At 39.6% G+C, this 20,957-nt stretch overlaps 1 protein-coding gene across 1 annotated transcript; it reads right to left on the bottom strand.

The window, feature by feature from the left end:
• Positions 1–18,823: 18,823 nt before the first annotated feature.
• On the bottom strand, positions 18,824–20,059 carry LOC149816713 (pentatricopeptide repeat-containing protein At2g01510, mitochondrial-like). Its single transcript, XM_089986950.1, has 3 exons — positions 19,596–20,059; positions 19,361–19,487; positions 18,824–19,171 (listed from the first exon to the last, which is right to left on the bottom strand). Exons 1-3 carry the CDS (start codon positions 20,057–20,059, stop codon positions 18,824–18,826), a joined length of 939 nt encoding a protein of 312 aa, XP_089843076.1.
• Between the last annotated feature and the right edge of the window lie 898 nt (positions 20,060–20,957).

The raw sequence follows: 20,957 nt of genomic DNA, 5'->3' as shown, positions 1-20,957 counted from the left end.
AAGTCAGTATTAGATATAGACTCATATAAATCTAGTGAATTTAGATATATATCTTTTGAGTGAATCCGATAATGGATCTAAACTTATATGGTCACAAGCTTGTCATTTAAGTTGTTTATTATTGTAAGATTAAAGCTTTTGAATGAGCTTATCATGCTTGGCATATCCAAATGGTAATAGGATAACTCTCAATGGATATGAATCTAGTGCATATCTAAATTAGTTGGATATGTGAACTTAAGTTTTATTAATTGTGCATATTGCTTTAGTGTATGATCACTTAATGCACATATTGCTTAAATATAATGTATTGAAAAAGTGAGAGTTGAATTATAATTTTACACGTGCATGTGTAGAATTTTATTTATATATGATGCTAAATAATCATCATAAATAATGTTCCCATTGCTATGCTTGTATGAATGCATCAAGGGATAGTTTTCATGTGTTAAAAGCTTATACATGTTATGCAACATGATAGTATTCATATTATATGGTTATTTAGATCTCGATATACTGATCTAGGTGGTGGTTAACCTGATGAGAATTTAAGTATATAATGGTGATGCACATGGATAGTGGAAGTATGGACTATGGTGAAATTTTAAGAAGTAAAAGTATTTGCTATATTTGGCAAATCATACTTTATCATGGATCCATGAGTAAAAAATCCATAGTACTCCACTAATGTGCATGAGGACATGATGATGTCCTATGATATGGTTATGTAAAAGACATAAGAATTCCATGACTAACGAAGAAAGTGAGACCCCAATATGATAGATTTATTTAAATAAAGTATTGCACATTAAGGGTTATGCTTTAAACTATGACATGATAAAAAAAGTATATAGTTATGTAAAATTAGTGCATTCAAGGAAAATGTCATGGCTAAACCCATGCTATATGTGAAAAGTATCATTATTTATATAATGATGAAAAACCACATGACTATGTAGAAAATAATTCATAGTATGTGTGAAAAATATCATGCTTGAAAATGAAGAAAATACACATGGCTATGTGAAAAATAACCTATATTATGTGTGAAAATTTGATACTTACAACTGAATATGAATGATGAAAATATCCACATGACTATGTAAGAAATAACCCATAGCATGTGTGAAAACCTCATACTTGAAAATTGAATGATGAAAAAGTTCACATGATTATCTGAAAAATAACCCATAATATGTGAGAAAAATATCATTGAGTTAACCCAAGAAATTGTGCAAGTTTATTTGGTACTTGTTTTATCATGAAGTGCTATATATGATATATAATATACCGATTGTGATATACCCGTTCACGTTTTATGGTCAAGTGAAAGATATTGGATCCTGATGCGGATTCAATGTGGCCTTTGGGTCTCACATATGAAACCTATAACTCAAAGATGAATCTAGGTATTAGATCCCAAGATGGTCCAAGTATTGAATCTGAAATATAGATATTATAAGAGAATCCAATGATTCGATAGTGGGCCAGGAATCTAATGACCCACTTATGTAGTGGGTCATTGAGTTATGAACCACTAAAATAGCGTTGGGCTAACAACTCATTGGATTTTCAACAGGGACAATTATGGTTGATAATCGGCTACCCAAGGGAGGCTATATTTACCCAATTCCTGCCTCTGCAGGAATAAGAGCATTGATATGGCAGGCCGGTAATCAAAACCCTAATTCCCTTCTCCTATGTCAATATGATGCTCATTGTTACTGTGCACACCCCGATTCAAAACCCAACACACCGCACATCTCACTCGATCGAGGAGTGCATGGGCCCCACTATCACATATCTCACCACACCTAAATGAGATGCACGACAAAGATTGATTATGTATAATATGACCACAATTGCTCAAAACGATGACCCTCAATTGGTCAGTATTAGCTAGGCTGCTTCACACATGTGCACTTTCCTCAGCCACGTACGAAACATGTTTTGAGCTAACTGCATGTCGAGCGCTTAAGTGGAAGGTCACTCGTTCCTCACCTCATTTCAGTCAAGAGCTTTCGATCCCAAAAGTATTAGTAGCATTAGTTGTTTCATATAATTGAGGTCACATTAAAGTTGTTTTTGCAATGGTTTATGCGGTCTTGGTCTTATTCCTAGCATTGCTTCAATGTTGATGTTGAATAAGGAGCCCAGCCAAAAACATAGCCCATGTTTGGTTGAGCTCAATTGCACCCAAGTCCCATTTTGGCCTAGTTGACTGGCACATTGATAGCCCACTGGACAGTTAACTTGGTCTATGGCCCATCAACAAGCCAGGCCTGCGAATACCTAAAATCCTGGTTCACGCTCAACCAAATGGGCTGGGTCCCAATGTCCGCTTTGCCCGATACACCCAGTACTAAAATTGGTATGATTAATTTGTAAAAATGAAAATGCCAAATCTTGAACACTTCTTTTCCCTTGGTAACAACTTTCACGTAAATGCAATATATAGGGAAACTAAAATATAAAAAATAGAAAAATATGTAAATCGATATGAACCAAGATTTTCATAGAGTTTTTTGCAAATCTAACCCTGCAGCAAAATATGTAAACCATATGAACCAAGATTTTCAAAGAGTTTTTTGCAAATCTAACCCTGCAGATGCATTCGGCTTGATCTATTTGCTTGAAATCGACTATTGGATCATCATAATCAGATCAAGAAATGTGATTTTTTATGCTTGAATATTTATGAAAAATTTGAGTAGTTGATTTTCAAGACTCAAAAGATCCTTCATGTACACCATAATCCGATTATCCAAGAGTCTGTTTCTATAAAACCAAGCATATATATATCGCAGTCATACAGTGAAATATAAAAAAAAATATAATTATAACATATTTTGTTGGTTTATATATATATACTACACTCAAAACCAAAACCAGATGTGGGTTTGATAGCCCAATGATGGGAACTTTGCTTAGTTTCAAGTCACTCATATATATATATATATATATATATATATATATATATATATATATATATATACTACACTCAAAACCAAAACCAGATGTGGGTTTGATAGCCCAATGATGGGAACTTGGCTTAGTTTCAAGTCACTCATCGCGAATTCAAGTAGGTCCACTGCAATCATGTCATGTCCACGACTGGGCTCACCAGAACATGGACCAAGCACTGGACTAACCCGAGACAGATTAACCGATCGATCCCCATCAAGATGGTGACCCAAGTACCTTTCGTAGGTCCAATAACGTGGCGAGGATGGTAACCCACCATTCTAGAAACCTCTGAGAAAAGGATTTGTACCGAACCGTCACGTAAGCTGGTTGAAACACATTCTCAACATTGATCACATGGACGTGGGTGACATTGAGCGTGAAATTCCTGCCAGCTGTTCTTTGGTTGGTGGACCCTGTGTGCTTCTTTTCCTGTTGGCCTTGTGGCGCTGTTGTGCCCACTACAACCCCATCGAGACACACAATTTCACCATTGAACCAGTCCTTGTCATCTTTATGGCTGTGATGTAACGCTTCTATTGACAAAGTTACTAAAACAATTGAAATATTTTTCCTCAAATATTATTATACCGATATTGCAATTTTTGTATATGCTTGCCTTCTTATTTAGACTTCTATCTCTCTCTCTCTCTCTCTCTCTCTATATATATATATATATATATATATATATATATATATATATATATATATATATATTAAAAAATAAATAAAATTATTTTAAAAAAAATTATTTATTATGAGATTAATTTTCTCATTGTGCAGGAGAAACCGTCAAGAGTTTTACCAACTAGAGGTGTACTGTCGGTCTAATGAAGCGTTTGGAAGAATGACAAAGTGCAAGGAAACATTTGAGTTTCCATGAAATCAACAAGACATCGATCTTGAAACTGAAGGATCAAGGACTACTTGGGGCAAAGCAACATCTGTGTGATGTAGGTAATGGGGGCGTGCAACAACCAAAGCACATGATTGGCAATGGTTCATTGCCGCTCACCAATAGGGTCGGGGTTTGGTGATAAAGAATGTGGTCCAATTAGAAACCAAGTAGGATCTAAAGGGTTCTATTAATATATGGATCTGGGTGTGGTTTGTAAAATTTTATACCAAACTTATGTCTGACTTGAGTCCTGATTATGACCCATGATTTTTTCATATAAAAAGATAAAAATATTATTTTACCAGATATGGACCAGATCTAGTTCATGCGATCCTTACAGGACCCAGGTATGGTTTTTCTTACGATAGACCCGATTGGAACTGAGTCCGGACCATATACTATTCCTCAAAGTCAGATCTGGGCTCAGACTCACTGGGTCTGAATCAGATCCGACACATTGACACCCCTACTCACCACTTGATAGGACCAGACATAGCCACACTAAGTTGGTCCAGAAATTGGTTCAGTTGAATCCAAAGCCATATAGGACCTTTAGGTATTCGGCATTGTCTCTTAATTTGGTATAACACTACAAGAAAAATGCGTATTAGCGATAGACGCTATCCATCGCTAACGTGTTTAGTGATGGATTAGTGACAAATTAACAACAGAAAGCATTCGTTGCATATTTCTAGTCGATAAAATGTGATAGAATTTATCTGTCGTCAATTCATTGCTAATTAGCGACGGATCATGTCCGTTGCTAAATAACGACTAGTTTGGTTTTGCGATGGATTATATTTTGTCGCTAATCCATCGCTACAATAGCGACGAAATATAATCTGTCGCAAAACATCAAAAATTTATCGCTGACTATTAGCGACAGAATATAATCTATTGCAAAATATCAAAAAATCATTGCTAACTATTAGTGACAAATATTATCCGTCGCTAATTTGTCGCCTCATACGCCTTGAGTCGCACGCCTCGAGGCAAGGCTCACCTCAAGCTGAGGCGTATACGCCTTGAATTTTTTAGTCAAATAAGGGTCAAAGTCCTCATTTGACCAAAAATTAAGGTTTTTTTTACTCAGTTTTAACTAAGCTGCTAGTAAAAAATTGGGTCTGATCCATAAGGGTTTGATCGGGTAAAAAATCGGGACCCGTGCCAGGGGGGAGCCCCTAGACCCCCCTTACTGCAAGGGCAAAAACTCCGAATCAGGCTCCACAACTCATCAATTGGACCTATGTTAAAATGAGTGGGTCCTCACGAGGGATTCCAGCTCGGCTCGGATCCTAAGTTGCAACAAGTATGAGACCTCTATTTGTCTCAAATCTGATCCACAACGCAAAGGTCGTTGTTCGTTGATCTAGACAGCAACATTAGTTACAAGTTACAACAAGAGGAAAAGATTTGATGAAAATTAACTAGCCATTTGCATACATTTTCAAGGGGGGAAAAAGAGAGCAACAACTTCTGAATGTATTTAGAGAAATGCAAACAGATGAAAGTGCACACTATGCAATTCTTAATAACATGCAAGACTTATTCAAAAGAATAATGCAGATTTTAAGAATAAAAAGGATGTCTTTCTGCAGCAGAACACTAAATTTTCTGGCTAATGTAGATCTTGCTTCCTAGTTAACTTCAAAACCCACAAGGAAAATTGCCAAAGTTTCCAAGAGATATAAGGAAAAAATAGGTCAAATTGCATAATTTTTTAAAGTGAAACCCCATTTTTTGCTTTAGTCAAAACTGAAACTTCTGCTTCATAGGACCTTCCAAACTGAAACTTCATTCTTGCTGGGTTCAAAACTGAAACTTCTCTTATGTTGGGTTGGCTGGTTCAAGAAGTCCAGAACAGTTGCTTTCAGAACAGGACCTGCAGTAGGGTCTGGAGGAAAGAAAACAGACTCTTGAGACATTATAGAACAATTGCTTTCAGAAGCAGATCCATAGATTAGAGGGTTGCCAACAACACTGAAGGAAACACAACACTCAAGTGTTAAGGGAAAGCCACACAACCAAAAATGATTACAGGACACATCAATCTAGTATAATTATATTTTCTCATGCTTGCTTGCTTGCAAGTGAGAAATGGGGCAAATGGGAATCATTATCTCACCGTTGTGAGAGAATGATTCTCATTTGGGGCCAAGCAAACATGTCCTTGGAGTGCATTTGAATCTCTCAAACATTTGGGCTATATCACCAAGAAGGATTTCAAGTTGGAGTCTCACTTCCCACTTTCCAGAGATGTGAGATCCCTTCTCGTTGCAAAGTTCAGGAATATCCATCTAGTTTGACAATCATATTATTGGTGACCAAAGAGCATTTGTATTGGCCGAGTTGCTACAGACCTCAACCAATAGCTCCATATCACTACAAGAAAAATGCTAATTAGCGACGAAAATTTGTGACAGATTTTTTTCATCGCAAATTTGCGACGGATTAGCGAGAGAAAACTATTTGTCGCTAACATTCAAAATATTTGCAAAAGTAGCGACGAAAATATTTCTCTCGCTAAATCCGTCGCTACTTAGCGATGGACTAGCGATAAAATTTTTCTGTCACCAAAACACTACAAAAAAATACTAATTAGCGACAGAATTAGCGAGGGAATTTTTTTGTCGCTAATCCATTGCTAAATAACGACGGATTAGCGACAGAAAAATTCTCTCGCTAATTCCGTCGTTAATTTTTTATTTAAATCGTCCCACCTGAGTCACAAAATTTTCCCTCCCTCCGTTTTTTCCTCCCCCCGTTCGATTTAAACCGCCGTTCCTCTGACGACGCGCAGCAGCCCCCCGAGCCATGACACTGGCGTCGGCCCTCCGAGCCTCCTCCTCCTCTGGCTACCTCTCCCCCACGCCGTCCTCCTTCTCCCTGCGGTGCCCCTCACCGGTCTCCACCGCCCGTCCTGCCTCTCCATCGCCTGAGGCCCTTCGAGCGTGACTGGCGTCGGCCCCCGGACCGTCCTCCTTCTCCCGCTACCTATCCCCCGTGCCGTCCTCCTCCTCCCGACGGTGCCCCTCGCCAATCTCCACCGCCTGTCCCGCCTCTCCCTCGTTGGATCCCGTCTCCACTACGACCTCGAAAAGCTCACAGTCGGCTGATCGACGCCGCTCCTCTACCCCCTCCTGCGCGTCCACTCCTTCGTCGGCAGTTTATTCCGTGAAGTGGGCGCTGGAGGTCCTCTGGCCATCGACACAGAGCTTGTCGGTCTCCTTCCAGGGGGAGTCGTTCTCCCTCGCCCGATCGGCCGCCTGCGGCTGCCCGCTTCCCTTCTTCCGCCGTGATTGGCTCGCTGCAGAAGAGCGTCCCGACGCCGGAACGTGTCGGTTCTATGCAAAAAAAATTGCTCTCTGCCGGAGAACGCGCCAATAGAGAGCAATTTTTTATTTTTTATTTTTTTTTTAATTTAATGACAAATATTATCCATCGCTAATTTAAAATAGCGAAGGACTCGCAATGGATGATGTTCGTTGCTAATCTGTCGCAAATTAGTGACGAAAGTAGCGACATATAAGTTCTATCACTACTTAGCATCAAAAAAATTGTGATGAAAGTTATCCATCGCTAATCCGGTGCTAAACCGTTTAGCGATGGATTAGCGTCGGATTTAGGTCGTCGCTAATCCACAGGTTTCTTGTAGTGTATGAGAAAATGGCAAATGCATAAAAGAAAGTCTTGCCTTTAGTATGGGTGTGACAAATCCATCTTTCAATGAAAAAATATCTGAAAGAGACAATGACTGAGAAGTAGCTCCAACTTCAAGAAAATGAGGTCCATGCTCATCCAAATCCCTAGCCATCTTATCATACAAGTCCAACCTTTTCATTGCATTCAAAATCTCAGATCCTGGTCATCGCTTCCAAAATCAATAAAATCTTTTGCAGGCATCAATTTCCTGACTTTAGGAGAAATTTCTTAATAACTAAAATTATCCTAAATCAAAAAACATACCAAACTAAAAAATGAAGCATCTAAGATGCAAATTTATCAAGCTATCATATTGTACAACAAGATATTTCAAAATGTGTAGATCAAAAAATGAAGCAGTTAACATGTATTTGACATTTCCATGTAGAACAAAAATAATACCTTATAACTACATGTGTATATAAGCTATGTATATGTGTATAAACAACAAAATTATTAACAGAATTCAAGCATAAAATTGACAACTAAATACTTTCATAGCATATAATAGAGAGTTATATTCATATTATTACATAAATATAAAATGATAAATGACTATCATCTAACAAATTATTAACAAAGTTGAAATACAATCTTAATAGCCACAAATTCAGAACTCATGATAACATACAAAAATGCACAGATATTTATGATTCTACATAAAATAAAACATGGTATCTGATTTCTAGACATCTTAAAACAAATTTCAACAACAACAACAACAACTACGCCTTCATCCCAAAATAATTGGGGTCGGCGATATGAACCAACAAAGAAAATCATTCTGTTGTTTATGAATCTTTGGTACTCCTCTATTAGTAATGCAGTTGTTTATGCACGAACAAGCCCAAAATCATTCTGTTGTTTATGAATCTTTGGTACATCTTAAAACAAATTTATTTTATCAAAATCTTCTTAAGGAGATTTCTATCATCTCATTGTTGTTTATGCACGAACATGCCCAAAATATTAGACCAATAAGCACCATTTAAATACTAATATTAGACCAATAAGCACAATTTTGTACATATTTGAGCGAATGGATACCGTACTTTAGCTCATTGACGAGTCTCATTACCCAACATCATGGAACTAGGGAGGGGTTTTGATGCATCTTCTCAAAATTGAAATCTGCATGTGAAAAATGGACATAAATTGAAGAGAAAAAAAGCTATTTCAACAACAGCAGAAAAAATCTTGGTTTGCATAGCTAATAAGCTCAATATTGCACACTTGTTCAAGAGAGAATAGACTTATGATCCAGTGCTAAGGGACCAAGGTATTAGAGGCTTTTGGTGAATCTTTGGTACTCCTAGTCAACACATCATAATTGATGGAAGCCAACTGAGACAAATTCTGCATAAATTGGTGAATCATCACATTAGAATCTTGAGCATGAAATCATCTTACTACATACAAGCAAATATTAACACCAGATTTGTATTTACCTTGAATGAAAATTTGATGAAAGAATAGTTCACAGAGAGAGGAGCACTAAAATCAGCCAGAGCACCACATTCATCTCCCTGACAAGTAGATGCAGTTAGAAAAGACAATTTTTAGGGTACTAAAAGGATTTTATTTTATCATTCTTCTCCCCTTTGAAGGTGAAGAGCCCTACATAGTGGACACTAGCCCTGTAGGTACTATGAACCTTACTAGCAGGTTATCTCTAGGGAAAAAAACCCATGTTAGAGAAATGTAACAGAAGAACCATGAACAAGTTTTTCCTCTATTAGTAATGCAGTTACTCTTCATTAGCAGACTCCTTTATGCTCATTGGCAATGGACATTTCTTAGACACACGAGATGTTTCACTCACTTGTGAACATGAAAGAACTGCAACAGGAGACATTTAGATAGTAGCGTAGAGAGAAACTTATTTTGACGCCTGAAGGTCTTACATAAAAGATAGTAGCAAAAACCCTTCGCCCCAACACTAGATCGATAAATCTCGTCCCACCTGCTCTATGTGGTCTTGGGAGAAGTAGAAAACCTTCTCTCCTTGTCGCAGAACGATCACCAGCGGTCCGACGCATGCATGCCAGAGCTCGCTGTAGAGCGGATCCTCCATTTGTAAAACAAAATCAACAAAAAGGAGTGCAAAAAACAAAAAAACAGAAAACTAAAGTTAAGATTTTCCTTATCCTCAAACAAAATCCCAAGCAAACACAAAACCCAAACCGAGATCCGGAAGCTTCACCCTTTATCCCCGACAGAGACTACCTTCATCGCCGGCCGCAAACCCGCCATATCGCCTCGGCGGCTCCGTCGCAGCCTTTCGCAACATCCCGCCATTGCTTGCCTCGCTGCATGCATAGGAGAAGCACTGTCGAATCCCGTTGCTTTCGCTTCCCTTGATCGACACAATCTCTATTGAAAGGAATCACAAGCAAAACTCCCTCATTAGCCACTGATCTCTGCTAAGAACCGTTTCACCACAACCACAAACCCCAAATCCAAAAAGAAATGAATGAAAACCCCTATGTTCCACCCTTACAATCGCGTCACAAAACAACTAGAGAACGAAGATACCCAAAGAAAATGACAAAACAACTTAGCTTTAACTTACTGTGCAGAAACCTCAACAATCTTGTCCCGAAACAACCAGAAGACGAAAAAACAAGAACAAAAAGTACAAACGCTCACTCCTTCTACGAAAAACCCTTCAATCCCGTCTCAGAAGAAGCACAAAATGAAGGAAGAGGGAAAAATCATAACACATCCTTCATCAGAAACCCTAGAATCCGCTCACAGAGGAATCAAAGTTCATGAAGGACAAGAAAAAGAAACCAGAATTCTTTCGCCTCCGTTTGGGGGCAACGAGAGAGAGAGAGAGAGAGAGAGAGAGAGAATTTTGCGCCGCTTTATAACGAAAAGTAGCGACCTAATTTTTCCGTCGCAAAATCCGTCGATAATTAGCGATGGATTAACAACAGAAAAATTTTGTCGCTCATCCGTCGCGAAGTTGCGATGGAATTTGCAATGAAATATTTCTGTCGCTAATCCGTCGCAACTTCGAGATGGATGAGAGTTTTTCTGTTGTTAATCTGTCGCTAATTAGCGACAAATTTTGTGATAGAAAAATTCCATCGTAAATTTTCGTCGCTAATTTCAATTTTGGCGACGGCTAGTTTTCTCTAGCTAATCTGTCACAAATTTATGACAGAAAAAATCCATCGCAAATTAATGTTTTTCTTGAAGTGTAAGGTCACACCTGAGATCCAACAGTACGTATCACAACATTTCAAGTGTGAGCATGCAGGGTTTCTTTTTAATGACGAGGAAGCCCCACGATCACTCTGCCTTATGTGGCCCACCTTTGAAAGATATGTATAGGGTTTGATCCAGTGTCTTCATCTCAACACCCTCACAGCTACCCTACTGGCCAAGTGGGCAACCCCTGAGCATGCAGGGTTAAACAGACAAACATGATCTACATGATTAGCCGGATCATGCTTGTACAGTAAGGTGGCTTTGAATGCTAATCCCATTGCATCTGGTACTATCAGATTTGGGCAAAATAGGTCAAAAATGGGCTTGACATTAGGGATGGCAGTGGACCAGGGCAGGGGACAAGGTCTCTACCCCTGCCCCCATCTCAAAATTTTACCTTTCATCCCCGTACCGGTTTTGATTTTAACCTTCATCCCCATTTCATATTCTCCATCCCCCGTCCAAATGAAGCGAGGCAGGGAGGGGCCTCGATTCCTCTCCATCCACTTGCATCCCTAAAGAGTATTTTAACATTTTACTAATGGGGATTGAGGACAGGGGAAAGCCTAAGTCCATCTCTGCCTCCATCCTCACACGGGTTTTGATTTTAACCTCCATTCCCATTTCATATCCTCCATCACCGGTTCAAATGGGGTGAGGCAGGGTGAGACCCGGTTTCCCCCAGTCCACTGCCATCCCTACTTGACATAATCTATCCAAAATCAAGCTAGGGTTGGGCCTCCAAGCGTTAGACCTATCTACTTAGGTTTGATCTTTTAGACATCTATAGTGGAAGGGCAAGGTTGGGATGTAAAAGGTTTGAATTTAGATCAGAATCAGATATGGGCTAAACTGATTCAAATTAAGCTGGTGAAAAGCTCATATGAAATCCTATTTTTAATGCAAGTAGGTTAGGATATTCATCAAATTCGAAGGTTTGACGAATTCAACTTGATGAAGGAGTCTACACTGTCACATAAATGGTTTGGAAGTTTTGGACATTATTCTCTCTCTCTCTCTCTGATCTCTGCTGTAAATTGATACTCTCTGATCTGATTTCTACTATAAATCGCTACTCTCTGATATGATTTCTACTATAAATCGCTACTCTCTGATCTGATTTCTACTATAAATCGTTACTCTCTGATCTGATTTCTATTATAAATCACTACTCTCTGATCTGATTTCTATTATAAATCATTGCTCTCTGATCTGATTTTTACTGTACATCGTTACTCTCTGATCTGATCTCTGTTGTAAATCACTACTCTCTGATTTGATTTCTATTGTAAATCGCTACTCTCTGATATAATTTCTACTGTAAATCGCTACTCTCTGGTCTGATTTTTATTATAAATTGTTACTCTCTGATTTGATCTCTGTTGTAAATCTCTGCTCTCTGTCTACTCAGTTTGACGTTGCCACCATTATCGCTGCTAGAAATCGCTATTTTTTGTTTACTCAATTTGACGCTTGCACCTTGGTATCATGATGAACAATAGACAAAATACCGATTCATCTAGTAGTTCAACTATTTCTCACGAGCAGACGATGACAAAGGGTGCTCCGATGATAATAGATGATGACAAAGGGTGCTCTGACGGCAACAGACGATGGCAAATGGTGTGTCATCAAAGGGAGCTCCCGTTACAACAGATTATGCATTGTCAAAAGGTGATCCTGAATGTTTAGAGTAAAATACTGTGAGGAGTTTCTGTTACAGCAGAGGAGTTTACTGCTTAGGGCAAAAACAAAACGTTTGGACTTTAAAGAGTTAAGATCATCCTCTCTTTTCTGGATGGAGGATATTTTTGTCCTTTCTCAAACCATCGTTTCATGGTGAGAATGGCAGGAAAGGGTACTTAAGTCTTTGCAACCGCATCAGACTCCGACGCTAAGTGATGCTGACACACACGGGGATACAAGCCCCACATGTTTATATACATGATGCTCATTCGGACCTCCGAACACACATTGTAGCAAACTCTGCATCTTCAGGGGAGAACACACAACACCCTCTCCCTCACCTCCCTTTCCCCCACCCCTGCCACGTTAGCCTCTTTCACCACCTCAGCTCTCCCAACCACCTTAGCCCTCTCTATGTCTAGCCCACCCCCTTTTGCCACCTCGCTCACCTCTGCCTTTTGTTTCAGACTGCCACCTAGACGTGGGGGGTCCTCTAAAACAGGTCTCTATTTTTACACACGCATCTGCATTGTGGGTGGACCTTGGACCCATCGCCTGTCTTGACCCGAGAATGAAATCTGATGGACCTCAAGTGGATCAAGTTTCTGCAACTAAAATTTTATTCCGCCCCTTGCAACACTCCTCAACCCTTCCCCCTGTGCTGGCCCCTACAGTGTTGACTATAGACCATCGCCAAACCCATGTGATCCCCCTTGCAGCGCCGCCTGGAGCTCTCCGCAGCCTGCAGCTTCGCCTACTCCATCAGACCCTTTTTTGGCTGGCCGGTCTATGCAATCTGATGGATGCATTCCATGCCTCTAAGGTAGTCGTGCACACCTTTTCAATGAACTCAGCGGGTCACAACAGCGAAGGGACTTATTGCAATGGCTTCCCAAGTAATCGCTCTGCAACTTCTGTCGCTAATGGCGGGGGTTCGACCCAATTTTTTTATGATGAATGTACTTTGAGGGAGGTGCTCAAGGCTATAAAACTCAAATTGAATGGTGCACAATCGGATGCTTCCACGTCAGTTGAACCCACGACCTCCTTTGCAGCTCGGATCAGCCCGTGCCATGCCGCTGATCCAGTTTGTGTCACCCCAGCGAATTGGCTTACCCCCGCCCATTTGCCTCCTGATATTGCTATATTAGACAAACTGGATGACCTGAAACCGGCTACATGTAGTTATCAAGGGGATGAAAGCATACTTAATGCGGTTCTTGATGCAACTAAATTTTAATTGGCACCTACGTCCCGAAACTCAATTCTATTAGAATTGAAGGCAACTAGACAGTAAGTCCAAACAAGGTCCATGACAGGATCTTCTGCTGAAAAGTGAAGTGGTTATGTCTACAAGGGTTGCAACCATATTTGTTTAATTATCAAGAGCATGATGTAGAATGCTCGTGGCCTTGGTGGGAGAGACAAACAACTTTGCATTTCAAATGCGATTAGGAGGAGAAGACCGAACATCATTTGCATTCAAGAAACAAAAATGGCCATTTTTTACTGGCCCTTTCTCAATGATCTTTGGTCGGGATGCTCTTATGCAAGTCTTCCGTCCATGGGGCATTCAAGAGACATTTTAATGGCATGGAGGGAAGGGCTGGATGGCATCCAAATTCATCATGGGATCTACTCTATCTCGGTAATCTTTCAAGGCATGTTTCTTCTTATATGGCCCGAACATGAGTGCACTCAAAAAAGCATTTTGGGCTGAATTGAAAAACATCAACTAGGGATTACAAACGTCCCATTTGGATGATTAGTGTATAGGGGTGACTTTAATTTAATTCTTAATTTGGAGGATTTGAATTGTAGACAACTATACACAAAGAACATGCACCACTTTGCTAGTTTCATGGATGATATGCAACTATGGGACCTCCCTTCGCAAGGTCTAAAGTTCACATGGTTAAACAAACGAGTGCCACCGATTATGAGAAAGCTTGATTGCTTCTTGGTGTCCTCCGACATGGTGTGTTGTTTCCCTTACATGAGAGCTAATATTGATCCCATTGAGCCATTGGACCACTCCATGATTTGGCTTTCATCGGGAGATGGGCTAAAACAGATGAGACATGGGTTCAAATTGGAAATGTGGTGGTTCCGAGAGCCGAGCTTTATGAAACTTATATGTGAATGGTGGAACTCGACTCTCCTAAGAGCGGGTTGGGCCACCCAAAGAATTCATACAAAACTTGGTTTCATAAGAAAAAAGATTATAGAATGGAACAAGTCAAGGTGCCAATCGAAATTCAAGAATATAGAAGAATGAAAGTCATGTCTTCTCCAATTGAAATTACGAGAGGAGGCAACAAGTAATATGGTGGAAGCTTCCAACTTGAAGTTGGAAAGGCAACAACTCCTCAATCTTATAAGTGAATGGAGAATTTGTGAAGGCTTGCGATAGAAGCAACGGACTAAAGCACATTGGCTCAAATCCAAAGATGTGAACTCTCAATATTTTCACTTATGCGCCTCAAATTGGAAGAGGGTCAACAACATTGTATCACTTGTCATCGATGGGGATAGGTGGGAGGGGCCCCACATTGTGCCATAATGCCTCAGAATATTTCAAGGTGTGTTTCTCTATGGTTGTGAATGTGGTTTATGATCTCTCTCACATGTCTTTCACTTTCTTGAATACAAAAGAAAAAGGGAATTTTCAATGCCTTCTCCTTGGAAGAAATAAAAAAGGCATTTATGGTCACTCCCCAATGGGAAAGCCCTGGGTGTTGATGGCTTCCCTATTGAGTTCTTCAAACACGTGAGAATTTCTCAAAGGGAACTTGTTCCAATTGATGGTGGACTTCTATGTAAATGCGAAAATCCCCGAGGTCTTGGATAAGTTTTTACTTATCCTTATCCCTAAAAGAATTGCAACTCAAGGACATTGGTAGATTTAGACCTATTTCATTGATGGGTTTCATCTTCAAAATTATTTCAAAAACATTGGCAACAAGGATCAAGGGCATAGTCGGGTGCCTCATATCGGAGTCCCAAAGTGCATTCATCTCGGGCTGGCAGCTTCATGATGAATGTGTCATTGCACATGAGACCATTCACTCTATCAAAATAGCCAATTCAACATCCTTTGTCTTAGAAAATAGACTTCAAAAAGGCTTTTGACTCACTTGATTGGAGGTTCTTATTGAAATGTATGCATACAATGAGACTAAGGAAAAAATGGACACTGGATTAAGGGGCTGTTATTCAACACATCCATAGCAGTGTCCATAGTTTGGAAAAATGGAGAATTTTTAAGCCTAAAAGATGACTAAGGCAATGTGACCTTCTTTTCCCTCTCCTCTTCATAATTACCATGGAGGCCCTTTCTGTAACGATCACTTACACAAAAAAAGAAGGAATTTTTAAAGGGTGTAAGGTTTCAGTCTGTCTCAATCTCACAATTACTTTTTGCTGACGACATATTGATTTTTGGGAAAGCAACAGAAGAAAATATGTGGGTACTATGACTGATCTTAAGATGCTTCTCGAAAATATCAGGTCTTCGAATGAATGAAGGGAAGTGCAAGTCATGGTTCTTAATGACACATCGAGCTCCTCTCAATCTTTGGCTTCATCCATTTTCAATTATAAAGCGGGCCTCCTCCCAATGAAATACTTGGGCCTCTCCCTCCACTTGAGGGTCTCTCAAGAATCTCATTGGAGAGCCCACCTACTCTCTAAAGCGGATAGGGTGCAACTTCTTTTCTTAAATATCTCATGTACGAAGCTCCACTTCATGCAAATCTTTAAAATCCCTAAGAAAGTAGAAACACACCTACAATCCCTATTTTAGAAATTTATATAGAACGGGTAGTTGGAAGAAAAGAAAAAAGCTCTTGTAAGTTGGGACACGATTTTCCAACCCTTGGAGATGGGCGGTTTGAGAATCTATAGCTTGAGGCGGCTCAACAATGCACTTTTATCCAAATAGCTATGGAGTATTAGTAGAAAGGAAGACTCTCTTAGTCTCCTTTTTTTTGAAAAAGTATGGGTTAGTGGGGTGGTCTTAGAATTGGTTGGAAAACTATCGATGACTTAGAGGATCCGGTATATGAAAGGGATGGTCTAAGGTATTGGATCCATTCAATGAAGCGGTGAGAGTTAAAGTGGGTAGGGGAGATTGCATGTTGTTTTGGCAAGATGTTTGGTGTGGTGATACTGAGCTAAGTGACTCTTTCCCTTTGGTGTATGAGTTGGCTAGAGCCAAATATGGTATGGTGAAAGACTATGCTTCTACCTCGGGCTAAGCATGAAACATTGTATTGCCTAGGGAACCAATGTTCTTATGGCTCTTATCCGGTTTCGCACTTGCACAAAAAGAGGACATGATCTCTTGGACCCTCACTAGCAATGAGACTTTTTTCACTTCCTCTATGTATGTTTTTCTTGAACCCCCTTCCTCTGCTTGGCTCCCTAGGCACGCCCTATGGGGGCGCAAGGCTTCCTCCTCGTGCTTTGTTCATGGGCTGGCTAGTTCTACATGATGCCAACAATACGGAAGTTAAGCTTAAGAGGTGTGGTATATACTTGGCTAGTTGTTGTTCACTATGTTATTACGGGAAAGAAAGTGCAATATATATATATATATATATATATATATATATATATAATCTTTTTGGAAATGCCCCCTTCTTCCATACTTTGCTACTTCGGGCATGGAATGATGTATTCTCGAATTGAGATGACCTACCCTTTCCTAGGGGGTCCTCATTGCTCCACATATCCTTCATAAGGGTGCTCGTTGATTGTTTCTTTGTTGGGCTTGGGTATTGACAGCTTGGAGGCTTGTTTGGCTGAAAAAAAACCAACGCATCTTTCATGGCAAGGCATGTGATCTTGAGAGCATACTTAATCAGCTGCATTGGAAAATCACTCAACAGGCCCGCATCAAATGCCCTAAACTTCCCATGGATTGGATCGGGGGACTGCAGGGCCACATTTTCTCTCCCATCATGATTCGAAAAACCTTGTCTTGGGGATATAATCTCATCACCCCCATCGCTTTTTCTGCTTTTTATGTAATCTTCAATTCAATACTGCTGATATGTACTTATTATGATTAATAAGTTGCCCTTTCTTTCAAACACACACACACACACACACACACATATATTGTGTTAAGCCTTTTATATCTACATTAGCAGCATTCAACTAATTAAAATAACTTAAAACACTCTTAAAAGCAGAGGACCTTTTGTTACGTTGAATGGTCACATTCTATTTGAGCGTAAGATTTGGTTATAGCAACCTAGAGCTGGAAATCACAGGTGCTGGTAGTTCTGACCCAATCAGACCTCAAAGATGGGCATAGAATGGTCGTGTTTTTTCAACCAAAAGACACGATTTTATGAGCTGAGAAAATATCATACACTGTAGGACATTGATTTTTTCAAGGTTCATCAAACCATGCCTACATGTCATAACTCGCACGACCCAAGAGCCGATTCCCACTAACCATACCATTCAGATCACATTTAGTTTCACAAAAAATGCAAATATATATATATATATAGAGAGAGAGAGAGAGAGAGAAAGAGAGAGAGAGAGAGAGAGAGAGAGAGAGAGAGCATGGAGACTTGACCAAATCTTACCCCTTTTATTTGTTAGATAATTCAAAGTATATATTACACTACAGTTGTTACCTGACATTGATTTTTAGAAATTATGTAGTATTTTTTGTTGCTTATTCGTAATCAATTCAAACATAATACATAGATGTTTAAATATTTGATTTTTTTAAAAAAATTATTTGTAAAACTTGTGCTTTATCCTTCCACACTAACGTTTCATCCGTGCTTTTATTATATTGCAGCAGCTCGCTTAAAAGCTTTTTGCAGCATCATGCTACATTATCTCAGAGTAATATTAGTGGCATGTGCAACATATTTTAAGTAGCTTTCTAGTAAACCCCTGATACGGGGTAAGAAGGTGAAATTGTGATGGAATTCTTGGGAGCTACCTACCTACGTTTATATCACATTTAAAGAAAATGATTCCAAATGGCACAATTATTTAAAAAAAAAACATCCAACAACAACTTCAGCCTCTACTCTGGGAGAGGTATTATAAAGACAACTTAATTACTCCCTCACATTACCCTCTTCCATTTGTTTATGCACAGGTATGGTTCATGCAATGCTCGCATGCTTGGTGAATATATATTTGATATTTCTGAACAGTTTTAGTCCGGGTGTATTTGATCACATCTTACATTAGTCAGAATATTTACAACATTAACTATCTACAATGGAAACTAACGAACGTGTATATTTCTTCAACATTTAACTAGCTTTCTTCTTGAACAAGTGGCAGATCGCCCATGAGAAAGAATGACAACCCCATTATCTAGTTCAATCTTGCTACATCCAGCTTCCTTAACCAGCCCCTTTTCCTCACTAATCTTCTTGTATTGGCTGCCATATCCCACTTCCCAGCTGCAGCATATATGTTAGACAACAAATTGTAATTTCCACTACTGCTAGGCTCATGTTCAAGGAAATGATGAGCACCATTAGCTAAGCCAATATTGGTATAAGTCCTACATGCACTCAGTAACGGAGCCATTAAAGTGCCCTGGTTTTCTACGGGCACCGCTTGAATGATATTCCATGCCTCACCCAAGTAACCAGCACGACTAAGAAGATCAACCATGCATGAGTAATGTACGAATTTGGGCTCTACCCTGTAATCATTCTTCATAGAAGAAAAGCAGTTAGTATTCCAGTAAAGGCAACATCATCTGGCCTTACACCTTTTTTTATCATCGCAGAGAAGAGATCAATGGATTGCTTTACCTTCCCATGAATTGCATATCCTGCAGTCACAAGCTGATAACATATTTATAAATGTAACTGGATCAGGTCTGATTCTCTCTAGCAGCACTTTGTAGTAAAGACTGAAAGCCTGATGAAACTTTCCAATCTTTGCATACCCACCAATGATTGTGGTCCAAGAAACAACTGACCTTTCCGCCATCAGATCAAACAAGAGGCGAGCAGAATCCACAGCCCTGAACTCAATGTACATATTCATAATTGAGTTACACCACCAAATCTAAATCAAGTCCCATTTCATCCCGTAGCAATGAATAGAAGTGCCAACTCGCAACCACTCACACCTACAACAGCCAGCTGTAATGGTCACTAAGGTGCTTAAATTGGGTCTCAAATCACCCATCAGCATACTATTTAAAAACCCAAGTGCCAAACTGAGATCACCAACCTTGCAATAACCACCAACCATTGCGTTCCATGATACAATGCTTCTTTGGGGCATTTTATCAAACACTTGGCGCGAAGAGGCAAAGTCCCCAAGTTTCCCATACGTGTTAAGCAATGTAGTTTGCACAAAGAGATCACTCTCTAAACCCATACCAATGGAGTGGGCATGGACTTTCTTTCCATCATCCAGAAGGCCCAATTGAGCACAAGACTTGATGACAAAAGGGAAGGTGAAATTATCAGGACGGCAATCAGTTTTTAGCATCATGTAATAGAGATACAGAGACTTTCCATACAACCTATCTCGTGTATACTGTCGAATCAAACAGTTCCATGAAGAAGCAGATGCGCTGCTCAGCATTCTTCAGGATTCGGTTTGGATCTAGAAGCCCAATCTACTAGGAATAACAGAGATTACCTAATTTCAAATCTTCAATGGGCAGTATCATAGGGTTCTTGTACTCTTGCTATCTTAAGGTGATTCCTCATCACCTCGTTCTTAATTAAAGTTCATCTAATCTCCAAAAAAAAAAAAGTATCATAGTATTTTTTGAGTCGGATACAGATCTTAAAACTATTATGAGATCAAGCCAGATTTGTATTTGGAACTCGACCGAATCTTTATAAAACAGAGTGTAAAGTCAAGCATGATTTGACCCATATCCGACCAGTTTGTGACTCCGTTCTTGTTGGAAGTCAGCTTTCATAATCTGGGTTTGATTATCCAAATCTGATGAACAATATAACCTTAACAAATTGCAAATAGGGATGGCAGTGGACCCGGCCGGGGACGGGGGACGGGGGACAAGGTCTCCACCCCCGCCCCGTCTAAAAAAACTTTTAACCTCCATCCCTCTGGGGTGGGTGTGTGTGTGTGTGGGGTGGCAAGAATAAATAAATAAATAAAATTTCAAAAATGACACAAACATACAACCCTCCGCATCATCCGAACCACAGATCGAACCCGATCTCAACCATCATTTCCAAGGCGTTAAATCAAGCCCAAAAATGCACAAAATTTTGAAAAAAAAAACAAAACTATCAAAAACTCCGAAAATGCCATCAAATTAGCCTGTTTCCTCTCAAAACCTCATTTCATACACCAAATCAGGCATTCACAAAACAAATAACCAAAACAACAACAACTACAACTACGCCTTCATCCCAAAACAATTGGGGTCGGCGATATGAACCAAAAAAAAATCATTTTGGGTCTTCCACATGAATCCTTCTCCTCCAATCATTTCTATCCAATGCCA

This window comes from Nuphar pumila, chromosome 14, assembly GCF_984573655.1.
Source record: "Nuphar pumila chromosome 14, dmNupPumi1.hap1.1, whole genome shotgun sequence".
Lineage (NCBI taxonomy): Eukaryota > Viridiplantae > Streptophyta > Magnoliopsida > Nymphaeales > Nymphaeaceae > Nuphar > Nuphar pumila.
The sequence above is the reverse complement of the archived record's forward strand: the minus strand, read 5'-3'. Positions and strand labels throughout refer to the sequence as shown.

Bases quoted from the DNA above. Each gene is read 5' to 3' on its own strand.
- LOC149816713 (XM_089986950.1), bottom strand. From the start codon at position 20,059: ATGCTGAGCAGCGCATCTGCTTCTTCATGGAACTGTTTGATTCGACAG. The intron at 19,488-19,595 runs GTGTGAGTGGTT...CATTGAGTTCAG, and splicing joins ATTACAGCTGGCTGTTGTAG to GGCTGTGGATTCTGCTCGCC. The intron at 19,172-19,360 runs GTGCTGCTAGAG...TCTTCTATGAAG, and splicing joins CTTTCAGTCTTTACTACAAA to AATGATTACAGGGTAGAGCC.